This window comes from Mobula hypostoma, chromosome 20 (assembly GCF_963921235.1).
Source record: "Mobula hypostoma chromosome 20, sMobHyp1.1, whole genome shotgun sequence".
Taxonomy (NCBI): domain Eukaryota; kingdom Metazoa; phylum Chordata; class Chondrichthyes; order Myliobatiformes; family Myliobatidae; genus Mobula; species Mobula hypostoma.
In genome coordinates, this window is record NC_086116.1 from 15,616,737 (window position 1) to 15,633,666 (window position 16,930).

General features: G+C 40.0%; 1 protein-coding gene across 1 annotated transcript in view; it reads left to right on the forward strand.

Annotated features, from left to right (window-relative positions):
* The window catches only part of rerg (RAS-like, estrogen-regulated, growth inhibitor), a 71,444-nt gene extending 55,876 nt beyond the window's left edge, over positions 1–15,568 (forward strand). The window contains exons 4-5 of the mRNA XM_063072460.1: positions 4,740–4,813; positions 13,514–15,568. Of these exons, the coding sequence (XP_062928530.1) occupies positions 4,740–4,813; positions 13,514–13,921 (482 nt within the window). The 3' untranslated portion in view covers positions 13,922–15,568. The remainder of the gene's footprint in view (positions 1–4,739; positions 4,814–13,513) is intronic.
* Positions 15,569–16,930: the final 1,362 nt, after the last annotated feature.

Genomic DNA, 16,930 nt, shown 5'->3' on the forward strand with positions numbered 1-16,930 from the left:
TTGGTATTGACCCCACAACCTGTTGATGACGATGCATAAGGGTTAAAAGGTTACAGGTCTGCCTGTTGTGGAGCCCAACTTGATGGGTCTACAGATTGGTGTGTGGGCAGTGTGGTCAGTACCCCTCAAGCATTGTTGACGATTTTTTAAAAGTATGACGTAACATACTGACTTCCATGCGCAATTCTCTGAGTGAGATCACGTACCGGACTGCTGCCCCACTGAATTCATACAGTAGCTAAGCTTTGGATCTAAAGACAAAATTAATAATGACAGCCATCAGTGTGAAAAGTGGTAGTGTTCCCTGATCAATGCAACTCTGCTATCAGTTTAAGCAGCTACAAGGAAAGGTAGGCCGCAGAATCAGAATCAGGTTTAAAATCAACAGCATACTTTGTGAATTTTGTTGTCTTTGTGGCAGCAGTACAATGCAAAACATGATAATAAAGAAAAGAACCATGAATTATATTAAATATTTATATACAATATTGAAGTAAATAAGTAGTACAAAAATTTAAAAAAAGTAGTGAGGTAGTGTTCATGGGTTCAGTGTCCATTTAGAAAATGGATGGCAGAGGGGAATAAGCTGTCTGAACCATTGAGTGTGTGGGTCTTCAGGCTTCTGTACCTCCTTGATGGTAGCAATGAGAACAGGGCATGTCCTTGGTGATAGGGGTCCTTAATGATGGATGCCGCCTTTTCTGAGGCACCGCTCCTTGAAGATGACCTGGACGAGACGGAGGTTAGTGCCCATGATGGAGCTGACTGAGTCCACAAGTTGTTAGATCCTGGCGGTGTGCTGGGATCTGTCAGTTTCTCCAGTCGCATTGTTTGCATGTATAAGAAGCAGTGCAGGTTCTGAAGATGACAAAGCAAAAATGTAATATCTCCACAAATGATCCCTCAGTCTCATGAATCATGTTCTTAATAATAAAAGGATAGCCCATGTTTTCTGTCAGTCATAAGTAATTAGTTCTTGGTCTATTATCATCACACATACTGAGATACAAAGAAAAGCTTTTGTTTGCGTGCGTGATCGTTCCATACATATTTACATTAAGATGGTACAGAGTATGGAATATAGAGTTATAATTACAGAGAGAATGCAGTGCAGGTAGACAAATAAAGAGGACGAACCACAGTGAAGTAGAGGAGTGATCAAGACGCCGTCATTATGCTGCACAAGGTCTGTTCAAGAGTTTGATACAGCAGTATGCAAGCTGACCTGTAGCCAGCTGATATTTGTAGTCAGGCCTTGATGGGGCCACTTGCCTCCAGTTTTGGTGAGAAAGAAAGTCGTCTTTATCCTCCCTTCAAATAAAATTTCTGGGGGCCGCTGGAGGGTATCTGTAATGGTGAGGTCCTTCCTGTCAAAGGAGCACCCTGTTCTTGCAAGGGACTACTCTGATCACGGAAAGGAGAAAAATATCGTGATCCCCCCCCCCCGCCCAACCTACTTATCTGCCTCACCACCAACCTAGTTGGACCAGCCAGCGTTACAGGTTCCGAGAATCTGAATGTTACTGAAACTTAAGAGAAGCTTTAAAAAAAAAAGAAACTTAAGTAAGTTTTAAAGACTGGAGTCCTCCCACTTGATTCTTTTCTCCTTCACAAGTTCCTCTTGTCCCTTTAGCCCAGGGGTTGCCAACTGTGGCCCACAGACCCATCGGTTATTGTTAGAGGTCCATGGCTAACAGAGGTTAAAACGTAGTTAACAGTGGCCATCTTAAATTCACTTAATAAAAATTTATCATATATTCAGAAAAGATAGATCCAACCAAATAATATGTTATGACTAGTGTTAAACTCTTACAAATTCTAAAGGAAAAATAAAACAGCCAAAACGATGTCTGGGCAGCCACAAAACGCAGACTGAACTTTCAACGATCCAGCTACAAACGACTCCCAGCCGAGGATTAAGTGTTTAAGTTGTTTGCAAGACAGGCTTAAACTCCTTTATAAATTTCCAAGCCTCTTCTGGGAAGTCAAATTGTTTTGTGGGGGACATTAGGCGGGGAAGTTCCCAAACAAACTGGATAACGCAAAGAGGGATGACAGTTCTTATAAAGTTCAGCCATCACTTCCCGATATTTAATTCTTTCTGCATAAACCTCTGGGGCAAAATCTTCAACTATGCGAATCTCTACTCCATTGTAAATTAGCTTGCCCCGCTTCCTAGCATCTCGAAGAATTGCTTCTTTAGTAGTAAAGTAATGCAAACATAGAATCACTGGGTGAGGTTTCAACTTGACAGAAGGCTTTGGGCGGAGGATTCAGTGAGCTCTATTGTCGGAGGAGCTTCAAGTACATCACTGAAAAGTGAGTATAGCATATTCATGAAAAACTTTAGTGTCTCACCGGTTTCCATGTTTTCAGGCAAACGCAGTATGCATAAATTCATCCTATTCCAGATCAGTCGTTCTCTTCTTAATTCTTAATAATTCTGAAGAAGGCTCAACAAGTTTTTTTCCATAGTAGATATCTTTAATTCTTGTTCATTAATCACTTGATTCACTGTCTCCTGTTCTCTTCCGATTCTATTAGTGTCTTTCTTAAGCGTCTGATATTGAAATTCCAAATTCCTCAAAGATTCCTGGACAGCAGAAATGGTTTTTTCAAGCTTTTCATTAGCATTCGTCGGTTTATCAATCTTGGTGTCCACCATTCCGATCTTGGTATTAATATCTCACATCAAAGAAAACATTCTTTCTGAAGTAAAGACTTCCTCTGACTCCTTTGTTTGTTCAGCTTCGGAAACAATTTTGCCATTCATACCTGGTGAAAGGGAAGCCTTTCCTCAATGTAAGTCCCAATTAGGAGGGCCTAGACATCAGTTGCGACTGATTTTCCAAAATGGCCTGTAATAGTTATACACTTGAACTGAGATGCTGAGAAAAACTTACTAAAACAATTTAAAATGTATTAAAAGGCTTCTATACATTTCTTAACACTTAAAAGCATGTCTGTTTAGAACAGAGATAAGGAGGAATTTCTTTAGCCAGAGGGTGGTGAATCTGTGGAATTTATTGTGATTAGACAGCTGTGGAGGCCAAGTCATTGGGTATATTTACAGTGGAGGTAGATAGGTTTTTGATTAGTAAAAGCGTTAAAAGTTATGTGAAGAAGGCAGGAGAATGGGGTTGAGAGGGATAATAAATTATCTGTGGTGGAATGGTAGAACAGACTTGATGGGCTGAATGGCCTAATTCTGCTCTTATGCCTTACATTCTTTTAAATAACGTGAGCCCCACCCCACCTTAAATTATCTGATATGAATCTATTAGAGAATTTAAAGGTAATTGTTTGAAAACGATATAAATTTTAGATCAATAACATCTATGAAAAAATGTCTTATTGAGTTAATTGCCCACTGTAAATTGCTTCTTGGGTAAAAGGATGTTGGTTTTGAAGGAGCGTGAGGAGAAGAGGTGGGGCAAATTAGTGTAGGAATGGGGATTGCTGAATGAGTCAGTAGTCTCACTGTGTGATGCGTTATGGAAACAAGTTCTTCCATCTAACCAGTGAATATCTATTTATACTAATTGTACACTAATCACCATTTTATTCTCCCCTGCTGTCACTGACCTACACACTAGGGGCAATATCCAGTAGTCAATTAACCTACCAGCCTGCAATTTGGGACTCGATAGGATCTTTCTTGGTAAGAAAATATGGAAACGTGGAAAACATTTACCTGAAGGTCTCACAGCATCCAAAACTCAATGTGAAGACACCCTGTGCTTCCTAATCTGGCACAGGATTCTTCAGGAAGTCTGCAATACAAGTGGAGGCATTGACTGCAAATTTCCCAATTGATGTGCATGGTGACCTCCAGACAGCTGGAGGTTGCTGTCAGATATGGGCGGAGGTGGGGGCTCAGGGGATAACACTTGGAAAACTGGGATTTCAGCTGCCGTTTCTCCACAAGTTCCAGGGCAACTTTTAAAAAAAATCAAAATGAGCTAAAGTCATAATAAAAATTGTTTATAAAAATAAAGAATAAGAACGCCTTTTTGTTTTTACATTCATAGACAATGTGTTAAGTAATGTTCTATTACATTGTGTTCCAGTAGAACTGTTGCCTCTCTTGGAGCTGTACACTACTATAGTAATTGAGGGACCTCCTCATCCAACCCAGCTCCTCCGTGTCCAGTAGTGGAAGAACCCTATACTGTGGTCCTTCCCCACTGAATCCTTGTGCTGGCTGCACCTAGCTTCATTACGTCCTTCAGCACGTTCTCCAGTTGGCAGCATGCCTCTACGGACATCTCGATGTGCTGGCAGACCAACAAATTTCGCGCAGACCAAAGGGTGACTTTCACTGACAGATGCTCTTTGGTTAACTGCTTGAGCAAGTGCCCGTCAGCAGAACAAACTGCTTGGAGAGTTATACATAGTAGCAGGATTCCAATTCGCAAAGAGCCACACTTTAATGAGTGTGCAGCACTGTTTCAGTAGAAGCAGTTTGAATTTGGATAGAAACTGTGCAAGTTTACCCAATCCTTCTAAATTAAAAATTAAAGTTTTGCACAATCAGACCCCAACTTTATAAATTACCTGTTTGGAAGACTCTTCAAATATTTCAACAGATTGGATTAAAAATTTGTTTGTGATTTTTTTGGGAAATAACAGCTGTCTGCATTTGGAATCAATTTCTATGCATTGTTGTCAAACTTAAAGTTGAAGCTGGGTGTCTCCCAGCGCTAATCGATTTTTTTTTATTGTATTCAAATTTCCAGAGTCAACCTATCGCCACCAAGCAACCATTGATGATGAAGCAGTATCCATGGAAATCTTAGATACTGCTGGGCAGGTGAGTTGATGCAATGCCCGAGCTCCAAGATAATCTTTAATCAATTGTTCTGGTTAATTGGGACACATCGGGTCCAGTACATTTTGGCCCAGTTAAGCAGCTGCCCCAATTAGTTGAAATTGGCTAATTTTTATGGAAAGGATAAAAATGATAAACTACCATTTAACTGGGTAACAACTTATGTGTTTAAGTGAAATACAAAATAAATTAGAACACTACTAAGTACTGCTACAATACTATAAAACTGTATAGTTCCTAATAGTTATCAATGGAGGAATTCATTCAATGTGCGCTGACGTGTTCTTTTGATTAACTGTAAATGAGCATAATCAGCGCAGACATCTAGTGCGGATAATGGACTGTATTCAAATGGTGCTTTTAATGATTACATCCTCCAAATCTTTATTTTAGTTGTAATATTCAAGATGACTATTAATACTTTCAAATTACTCGTGGGTTCTAACTTGTTGAAGTAGTGAAGTTATTTCATTTTCATTTCTGGCATTTCCAAAAATGAACTTCTGAAACCACGGTGAGCAGAACTGTTCTGAATTGTCTTACTGTTTATTACTTGCCAACTATCAGTGTCAAAAATCACTGTTTTTGAACACAAACACGCAAGTGACGCTATTTAAAAACTGTTCACTCCATGCACAGTACAGTGTCTGACGGCCACATGGCATGCATGCGACTGACGCTAGTTAGAAAATGTTTGGCAGCAGTCTCCTGTCCCAAGTAAGTGGTATAGTGCCAAAATAACCAAAGGGAATCCTGGCTATTTTCTTGATTTGATTTTGTTCTTTAAGAGTTGTCCCAATTAACCGGAATCCACTGTGTTTACCATCTTGATGATTTTGTCTTGTCCTCTATCCTCTCCACATGCATGCTTGAAAATGTACCAGAAAAAGGTATGGGAGATATAAAACTATTTATAATGTTCTGATTAGAAAAGAGTAACTATTAGTTTATTTGTTTTTAACATTGGCACATATCTTAATTCTCTGCTGAAATGAGCCTCTCACTTTTCAGTTTGGTAATATATAGCTTCTGTAGTATGCACGCGCGCGCACACACACACACCGTCTTAGAGGTATTAAAAGTGTAATGGAGGCAGAGAGATTTAAAGAGACAATTCCAGAGTCTAGAGTGTCCAAGGTTGAAGATTGCTGCTGGTAGGATAGAGGAGAGAGGAGGAACTGAATTGAAGTTTTCACATGGAGGAAGCTGGAGATAAGGTTAGGATGAATAAGAAGGGATCTTAACACAAGGTTGAGAACTGGTGGACCAAGGAACGTAGTTTTAATGAGTACAAGTTGATTGAGATTGCAAGTTAAGATAACCTCAAACAGAGTTGAAATGAGTCCAAGACAATGGGATGTGAAGTGAGAGGCTGACCAGAGGAACCCTGAAATCGAGACATTGTAGATGCTGCGTTCTGGAATGAGAAAAACAGAAAATGTTGGAGGTATTCAGTGGGTCAAGGCAGCATCTGTAGAGGGAAATGGACAGTTGACATTCAGGACGAGGCCCTTCATCTGGACTGAAAGAGTAGCAGGGTGATAGTATAAAGCTGGCAAATAATGGGTGATACCAGGTGAGAAGGGGTGAATCCGGGTGAAGAGAGTTGATAGGCAGGTGGAGGAGGGAAGAGTGGAAATAGTGACAGAGGCTGGAAGAAGATAAGTGTTTATTAGGATGTTTTTTTAAGCATGGCTGAGAGTTTCTGGATTGCCTGGACTGAGATACAGATTTTAATACTGATTTTCATTTTTGGTTTTGTAAAGGCACTGAGCTCAGGAGAATTATCAGAGGCCTTGTGGATACTATTGTATTCGTAATTAACAAATACATACTGACAATCTGTGCACTCTTATATAATAAACGAGTTCCTCTTTTTCCTTTCATCACATTCAGTAGTATCCTCCCTGGAAAGTGAGAATATTCCTATAAAGAATGGGATCTTTATCAACCTGTATCAAGTGCACATTATTTATTTACTGTCCATTCTGACACAGAGCCGGACGTCTGATTAGCAAAGAAACATTTTTGTATTTAGTAACTTCAAGACCAATTCAATTAACAAATTGATCTTCCATTATGAGACAGTAAACTACCTGCTTTAACATTTAGGAATGTGTCAGAAGTAGTGTGTTCTACTGGCAGTGGGCTCACCGGGTTCAGGACAAAACATTTAAAAGCTGGAAAGTTCAGAAATGTAAAGCTGGATTTATGCTTAAATATTTTCTCTTCCCCCCCACTTCCCCACCTTTTAAATCTGGCAAATCCCCCTTCCTTTTCAGTCCTGAAGAAGGGTCTAGGCCTGAAATGTCAACTGTTTATTCATCTCCATAGATGCGACCTGACCTGCTGATTTCCTCCAGCATTCTGTGTGTGTTGCTTCAGATTACCAGCATTTGCAGTCTTTCTCGTGTTTATGATTTTCTCTTTGATGCTATTGAATAACTATTATCATTTCCCATGTATGTTTTTGGATGTATGTAATTACCGGTGTCATAATTGGGCACTGCAACCTCTGCACTATGATACCTTGGCAGCATTTCCTGTACAAAGTGTTGCCAAGTTTTAAATTACTGTCTACACCATGTTTTGGTGAGTAACTTTGCTTTTCCTTCTTTTGGAAGTATATGATAGGTCCTGTTATTGAAGTAACAATTCTAAAGAGCTCATTTTCAGTTCTTATGTTTGTCTTCTGAGAACTGGCTCGATGAAATTGGGAGCTAGATTATACTGAATTGGTTAGGAATTTAATTTCAACTCTGTGTAATGCTGTATTAAAGTCTGTAAACTTGTTTTCCAGTTCCAGTTAAATTTCAGTCCTTTGGCATTCAAGAACAAGGAGAACTTTTACATTGGTTTGAACACACACACACAAAAAAATGTTAATTTCAAATAACCATCCAAATATTTTGCCTGTGAAGATATAGGCTAACACCAATGTTTGCTCTAAGGTATGCGTGTGTGCGCGCGCACTCATCTTTTGCTACTAGTGCACAAAGGAATTTAAACTGCGTTCGAAAGGTTGTCACCTCTACCTCACTGGCATGTTATATTTCACGATCGTGCACAATCGCATTTCCTTTCCTGGTTTCTGACGCGGACGGTGTTGACAACGTGGAGTTTGCGACGATCTGTCTGCGGATTTTAGAGCTGGCTTATTTATACTGTTTTTGTTGAAGATGTTATTCAGTGCGCGCATGTTGTTGTCACTGGGCAAAAAATTGCACAGTGCAAGATTTTTGCGCTCACTGGTCATTACAAATTAGAGGGAACATTGGCTTACACTTCAAGAATTGAATATTGGCTTACACTACAAGAATTGAACATTGGCTTACACTACAAGAATTTATCCATGGTACCATAGAACATAGAATAACAGAGAACAAGAGCAGGTCCTTTAGCCCACGATGTTGTGCCAAGCCAACTAAATGCCTAACTATACTAATCCCTTCTCCATATTCTACCTATGGTTCCATGGATATATGTAAGCCTATATCCTTGCATTTGCTACACTTCCGTGTACCTCTCAAATACTCCATCATATTGCCTCCTCTACCACCCCTGGGAGCACATTCGGGGCAACCACCACTCTCTTGGATTGCACATCTCCTTTGAACTTCCCCTTTCTCACCATAGATGCACGCCCTCCAGCAGCAGATGTTTCAGCCTTGGGGAAAAGATACTGGCTGTCTGTTCTCTCTGTGCCTCTCCTAATGATATGAACTCTTATCAGATTCCACTGAGCGGAGGCTGTGCGTTTTCCTGTCAGTAAAGGGCACTGGTGGCCAGAGTTGAAAGTCGCCGTCGCTTGCCTACTGCCAACTTGCACTGTAAAGAGCATACTGCTTGTCATTCCTGACCTTATATTTGTCATGACACAGAAGTAGGCCATTTGGCCCAGTGGACCCATACCAGCTTCTGGGGAGCAAAGCCATCAATCGCACTGCTTCTCTCCATCCATGGAAATCAGTGATTCTGAATGTTCGGCTGCCTGCTGGTGAAAAGTCCATTTCCTCAGCAGCCTTCCCACAGAGCTTTGTGCCTCTCTTCTCTGTGTAACACTGTGAAGTGTAACATGAACGTTTAACATAAAGCTGCTGCTTGCTGAAGTCCCAGCGCAGCACTCAAAATCAGGTTTGGCTCAGCTATCTTAAAGAACAAACGCAGGCTACACTCGTGCTTTCTGAATGAAATGAAGTACGGCCTTAAACCTTGTTATTTTTAGAGCTGGCTGATGTCCTTAAACTCCTATACATACAGAGACTTCCAGCTTGGAGAGTATTCAAGTTCTGTCTTATTACAACATAAATATAGTTTTAATAGCGATTGTTAAAAAAGCACAAACAATGAACTAGACTGTGCAAGGAACATTCTTTATTGTTCAGACATGCCTCTCACACCGCAGGATTTCATCCAGTTTAACTGCCTCTTCTGTTTGCCTACCTAAGCCCAGTGTGACCTACCTAATAGTTTTTTGCCTCAGTTTTGAGGAGTTTTTCTTAGCTCCCCAGGCCTCTTTTATTTGCTTTCCAGAGAAGGGCACTGCAGTTTTCTTTTGGGTTAAGGGGAGATGAGTAATTGTAGCTGCTGGTTTGTTTTTATCTCTTTCTTTTGAAGTTGATTTGTATTCTGTGTGCTCAGTAGGGGATGGCACCACAAGGAAAGACAAAAGAACGAAAGCTTTGCCTTTGTACAACATGCTTCACATTTTTTATGATGCCCCGATGCACTTTGCAACCTGGTTATGTTCGAAGCGTAGCCACTGTTAGAACCAAAGTGCTTAGGGAAGTCAAACGAGCAATGAGATAACGACTAGATTATCTAGTTTTAAGCATCATTGAGGGATGCGCATTGGCCAAGGCGCTGGAGAGAGAATTTTGTTGTTCAAATGCAAGTAATTCTAAGTCACTGGTCTATGGGACCAGCAAAACTGCCCATTTGCTTTTGAATTCTACTCCTCTTCAAATCTTTGTTATACAGGTTATACAGTTTAAAAAGGAGCAACCTAACTGTTACTTACTTCCCGTTATGCCACTGGCGTTTAGGGCGCCATCTCTGGCGGTATTCACGGCTTCCTTCATCATGTCAGTAGCTTCCTCTTGGTTTTCCCGACTGTCAGTCACTGAAATCCTGAATAGACACTCAGGAATACTGTCGCACTCAGATGTAGAAGGATTCTTCATTGCTGCTTCCATAACAATTTTGTTGTTAGCCCTGAGCTGAACCCCCGGACCTGGAAGAGCCGTGAACTGCTCTTTGTCTGGCACCTACCCTTTGACCTGTTTGGTATGGGTGACCCTACCGAGGGTCAAAGTATAAAGCCCTGACACCGGTCAACAGAGCTCTCCAGGTCTTTGAGGCACGCAAGCCTCCAAACCCAACGACACGATTGTTGGCCTCTTGGAGGAACTTAGTTGTTGCTGGGTCTAAATTCTAGGTTATCCCTCTTCAGACAACCACAGCATTCTCTTTGGCATTTAGAGATAGGTAATGAATGTTGTGCTTGCAGCTCATAATTGTTATTGTTCCCATCTCCATAACATAGGTTTTTTTTGTGCTGAGAATGTTCAGCAGGATGGGTAACATGCCTTGCCTTGTGCATCACTTTCTACATGAACTGTGCTTCAAGCCTCTGGATGTGTGTGGGGAAAGCATAATCTGAAAATTATAACTACATCATTTATAAATGAAATAAAAAAGATAAACGTGATCGAAATATGGATTTGGCTGTCTCAAAAATACTTCGGATTCTGTTCTGTTGAAATTTCCAAGGCCAGAATTGCCAAATTTTTGTCAGGTGATTTTTGTATCAAAGATTGTAGAGTAAAGGTGAATTGAGTCACAATTTAATGTTCTCAAGGAGTTGAAGGCCCTTGTCATTAGTGCTTTTAACTAACTGTATTTGGTATGAAAGCTTCTTATTCCCGTTTCCCAAAACATGATTGGAAAAAGTATTCTGGTGGTATACTAGAATTAGAAATGCAATCTAATGTAGTTCCTAAGACACTAATGGACCTGTAATTCAAAAACCTTTGAGAAAGTTTCTGCCTGCAAGAATTTATTAATACAGTTGTTGTAGTCCAAAAGCTATTTGTTGTGTGTTCTCTCCAATTAATTGGAGATGAATATAGCGATGCATACCATATAGGGTACCTTACCAAAGCGGTTTCCGTTTCAATTTATGAATCAGCACTTGGCAGTCTTGCTCACTAATGCACTCCCCAGCATTTGGCAGGGCTTTTCAGGTTTTAGTGAATAGTATGATTTGGTTTTTGTTTTCTCTGAATGTGTATTACCCATGGAAATAAGACCAAATAAATCAACGGTGAAGCTATATAAAGAAAATTGGCTCACTATTCATGTTCTGTTTGGAGTAATACATTCTCCAGAGGAACTGTAATGGCTCTTCACCATTCATCTGGTTTGTTGTTTCTATTGGTTGGACTCAGTGACTGAAATTTCTCTTTAGCTTAGCGGAGGTTCCTGCTTTAAAAATAGGACTGCATTAAGATACTTTCAACAGATCTGTTTTGATAGATTAGTAGTCAGGAACTTCTTTTACATTATGCCTTTTGCTCCTGTAAGAGTTTAGTGAACAATGAGGAAACAATGAACGTTTAAATGCTGTCAACCTCAAATGCCCTCTCAGCTCATGTTTCCTTCATTGTTGCTTCCTGGTTGTTGGGTCTAAAAGGAAGTCATATTTCAGTCAATGTAGGTCAGCACTGCTCAAGTGATTTGTTTTCCCAGGCAGTTGCAAACCTGTACTGAACTGAGTCTATGATAAATTCTTAAATGGAAAATTGCCCTTTTTTTTTCCTTTTCCAAAGTGATTACAGGATTACATTAATACAATATTACAATACTTCGCGATACATACTATTTATAATTTCAAGTATTAACACGGTCGTTCGAGCCCCTGTGAAAATTCTCCTTCAGGCTTCACTGACTGGCTAATATACTTTCTGGAAGGAAGTTTCAGAGATACATTACAATAAAATTCCATAAATCCTGCAGGCAGAGGACTTGAGTGGCACTGGTAGGCAGATTATAAAGACTATTGGATATCATTCAATAATTAATACTCCATAGTACATAGTAGCATAATAATCATTCCAATAAACCCAGTTAGATCAAAGAGACCATAAGAAACAGAGCTGTAGGAGCTATGTATCAGTAATCTTATCTGCTTTGTACTCTGTGTTGTGGGGTTTATTATGGTAATTAGTCACATGAGTGGGGGTGTGGTAAAATCAAAGGTAATAAGTTACATATTCTTGCTTATTTTGTGACAGCTTGTGGCTTAGGACCGACGGAGGTAATATCTTTGCTGACCACAATATCACTTATTGCTAATAAAGGATCGAACAAAGGATTCAACTCTTGGGAACAATTATCTTGTTGGAGTTAAGACTGCGTCATGCAAGTATAACAATCTTATGGTGGTTGCAGGCTAGCAGCACTTGTTTTGACTCTGGATTAGTTTTGCTGCTCAATAGCCCTAGTCAGGTTCATAGGACATGGGAACAAGGTCCCAGTAAACCAATTGCCGAACCATCCAGATCTCTGAATGATCAGATAACGTATTATTAGAGTTTTACCATAGCAAGAATTACCACCTTCCCATTATTTGCAGAAAGCTGTCAAAACACATCTAATTCCCTCTAATTTGCAATGACCGGTGTGTGCAAAAATCTTGTGCTGTGCAATTTTTTGCCCCGTGACAACAACATGTGCGTGCTGAAATTTTTATACAAATGTATTCACTTTACCAGTTAGCAAAACACTGTCAATAAGAACTTTGCTTTCCTCTGGGTTTGACCATTTTTGCCCTCATTCATTTGCACTGTCACAAAACATACGTAGCAGGCCTGTGTCAGGTAATGAAGGATTTTCTCTCCAGAGATTTGCACACCATTCATATGTGATTTGCTTGCTAAAAGACGCTTTGAAAAGCCAAGTTTCCAAACATCACTCCACTTCTTCCCACTTGCAACTTCTCCAGCAACTTTTTCATCACGACAAATCACGCAGGTAACTCCAGTTTCTGTAATGTATATAAGTATTTATTGTAGCTGCACGTTCCTGACCCCATGAACTACCGGTGTAGCATTTTCTACTCTTTCTTTAAACCATTCTGCTTTAAGTGAACTAGCAGTTCTTTTGCACTTCATGCCCTTTGCTTCTTTGGAATTCAACATAGTGGATCAATAATTTCTTCAATAAAGCAGTATAAATAAGCCAATTCTAAAATCTACAGACAAATCGTCACAAACTCTACGTGGTCAACACTGTTCTCATCAGAAACCGGAAAAGGAAATGTGGTATGCTAGATCGTGAAACATACTTAACATGCCAAGGAGGTAGAGGGTGACAACCTTTTGAGCGCACTTTAAATTCCTTTGTGCGCCGGTAGCAAAAGATGTATGCACGTGCACGCCTGCACGCCAGAGAGGAAACATTGGTTAATATCCAAGAGTATATGTTTATAGGTAGAGAAAATAAACGATTTTGCTTTGATTATTAGCAGGAATTGGTCACCAATTCTTAAACCGAGTGATGTGTCTCTAGAGTGGAATTTGATTATTAGATGATAGCTTTGTTTTATTTCTATATCTGAAGACAGTAATAATCTCAGTGTCTCCCAACATGAAAAGTATGTGACATATCATTATTTTTCAGGAAGATGCCATTCAGAGGGAAAGTCACATGCGCTGGGCAGAGGGCTTTGTCTTGGTTTACGACATCACGGATCGAATCAGCTTTGAAGAAGTGATTTCATTAAAAAATTTTCTGGATGAAATCAAGAAGCCAAAAAATGTGACACTGATTCTCGTGGGCAACAAAGCTGACCTGGACCATTCCAGACAGGTCACCACAGAAGAAGGGGAGAAGATGGCGACGGAAATGGCCTGTGCTTTCTACGAGTGCTCAGCTTGCACCGGGGAAGGTAACATCAATGAAGCCTTCTATGAACTGTGCAGGGAAGTGAGACGCCGCAAAATGATTCAAGGCAAGACGAGGCGGAGAAGCTCCACAACCCATGTCAAGCAGGCCATCAACAAAATGCTGACCAAGATTAGTAGTTAAGTTAGTGCTGGAAAGAAACCTGTTTAAATACGGAAGAATACTTAGATTCATATCATATAAAATAGGAAATAAGCAGTCAAGGGTGTTAGCTTTCCAAGTAGCTTATATTCTGTCAAATAGGCAAAGCCAAGCATTCATCTGACAGAAAAAAATTGATGTTCTATAATATTATATATCACATTGAAGAGTGCGTGTCAGGCTGATAACCCTTACTGTATACACGTTTACTAATAAAGATGAAATGGGATGAAGTGAGGCGGAAAGAATTTACTTCAAGTTTTTATATCTTATGATGGGTGTTCTCATTTTGAGTTTGACTAAGGTTTCCAGTTCCATTAGAATTAAAAGTTTAAGCAGTGCAATGCACAGGATAGTTGTCTGCAAATAGCAACCAGTCTTAACCAACGATCTAGATCTTGTCTTTTACTACAGTAGCTCAGCTGGTTATGGTAATGGCAAGTCTACAGATCAGGTTTGCCTAGAATCCATTCCCAATGTTCTGAACTGAGGGTAGTTGGTAGCAGCCTCTGGGATAGGGGAGTGAGAATATTTCTTTGGTCCTCATACCCAGTTACTCAGTAGCAGCCCTTGCTAGGTGTGTGAATGTTTTCTCAATTTGATGACAGGGTTGCATCTGTTTGCACCTCTTTCAATGCATTCCCACCCCCCCCCCCACCCACGATAGTCAAATTGACCATTTAGCTCCTCATCGCTTTTATTAACGGTGGGCAAAACTGAAGGGCCATCTCCTCCCAAGGAATTGGAGCCTCATCTTCTAGCCAGGACCTCATAGGGCAGGGAGAGAACTGGGAAAAAGAAAAACTCTTCATTGTACATTGATGTAATGCCTGTTAATAAATGAACAGAGGAAAGACTTTTAAATTGTAAATATATGTGAGCTGTTTTCAAATCTTCAAATAACATTGGATCTCTTTATTGAGAACAATGTTAGTAAATGGGATCCTGCAGTACCGCTGCCTGTTTATAATAGATGCTGCTGATAAGGCAGTTCATGCTTTGCTTGGAAAAGTTGACAGTCCTTTTAAACTGAATCAGTGGTTATCAATATTAAGTCCATGCTTGATTATCTCATGTTGATTGTTTACACAGCACTTTGTACAATCAGTATAAGTATGGTGTTTTTCATTAGTTGATGTTGTGGTCTGTCGAGCTTTCAATTATATTCATTAAATAATCAGTTATTAATGTAGCAAACAACTTCAAAACATGTTGAAGGATTTTATGTTCTGTGTACAATTTTCAGTTTTATTTTCCCATGAGATGTAAATTTATTTGTTACTTTAAAAGTTAAATGTTCCAAATAATTTCAGTAAAGAAAGTCCAAATGAATTAAATAAAGTAGAAAATAATATTATGATGAACTCCCACAGATTAGAAAATTAATACATCACAAATTAGAAACCACTGTGTTAAATGGAGAAGTATGTAAAACGTTATTGAACTGATTTACCTCTGCGTGGTGAAAATTTGTCCTCATGTACAATGGACTGACTTCTGTAGAGCATTCCAAGTTTTAAATACTGAACAAATGTACAAAAGATGCGTCCTCATATATTTACAGCCACATTATTGTTGTAACTTGCTTTGTCATGTAAAATAAATCCTGAAATATTTGCTTTTCTTCCAAATGTTTGACTAACTGCAAAAGTGTACACGTATTTCAGTGTACTGATATGTCCCAACTTGACTGGTATGATGGATCTGATAGAAGAGGTGGGCACTAGATTCTGCAGGTTGGTTATACAATGCTGTCTGAGGGTAATTATACATAGTTTTCACATTCCTATCTATAACATATCATAGCAACACTGTTAAGATTGCAAATGAGAATAAAAGCTTTATTTTAATCCAGCTGAAGATGCTAGTGCACGTATACCTTCAGTAACCAGGAAACCCATTTCTGTCCATGGTGCACTGATAATGACATCAAAGAACTACCAACCTGATCTCTTGATTAGAACCGAATCTTTTTAGTGAAGCAGTTGTTGTAATTCGAGAAGGTTGTTTTGTTGTGACTCTCTGTGCCTTGTGGCGCGTTGGGCAGCAAGCTTGCCATTTCTTTAGTATTTTTGTCTTTTTTTTAACGAGGTTGAGTTGCTCGCTCGATGCTCAATCCAGCACGGATGGAAAACGTGCAAGGAGCCGGCCGGATTCGAATCCAAGACACACTTGCCTGGAAGTATGGTGTGGATGCTACTACACCACCAGCTGGCTAAACTTCTTCCTTTACTTTGGTTATAATTAACCAGGGTCACTGTGAGCTTCATTGGAGTGGAATAATTTGGTGCAGTTTATACCTATTTACTTTGCATAAATGGAAAGTTCACTTAATGAAGTCCAATGATGCTGAAGTATTGACAGCATAGTGGTGCACCTGGTAGAGCTGTTGTCTCACAGTGCCAGAGACCAGACTTCAATCAGGATCTTGATTTTAGAAGCAGAAACATTATGTTGCAGTTATACAAGTCGTTGGTGATGTTGCAATTGGAGTACGACGTACAGTTTCAAATCACTCTGTTGTAGGAAAGACATTTTCAAGCCGGAGAGGGTGTAGGAGGGAGTTACGTGGATGCTTCCTGGACTAGAGGACCAGTTATAGAAAGGAGTTGTCTATGCAGGAACTCCTGTAGAGCAGGAGAATGAGGGGTGACTTCATAGAAATTTACAAAAGCATGAGGGGTCATGGACAGTCCCAAGTCTAGCTGCAAAAGGAGGAGGGGTAGGGACGGGGCTATCAACCTCATCCTGTAAAAACCCAGAGCTACAGAAATGCCAACAGAAACTCCCAAGACCTTATCCCTGGGAGAGGAAAGATCTTTGAAGATGGGCTAAACCTGGGGACAACTTGAAAGACCAGCCCAGGATTCTGCAAGCTGCTGTCAGCAGCCTATGCCTCAGTAGGAGTAATAGGCTTAACCATAAGGGATATGGATAAGGTGGACGGTCATGGTTGGGGAGTCCAAAACAAGAGGACACAGATACCAGATA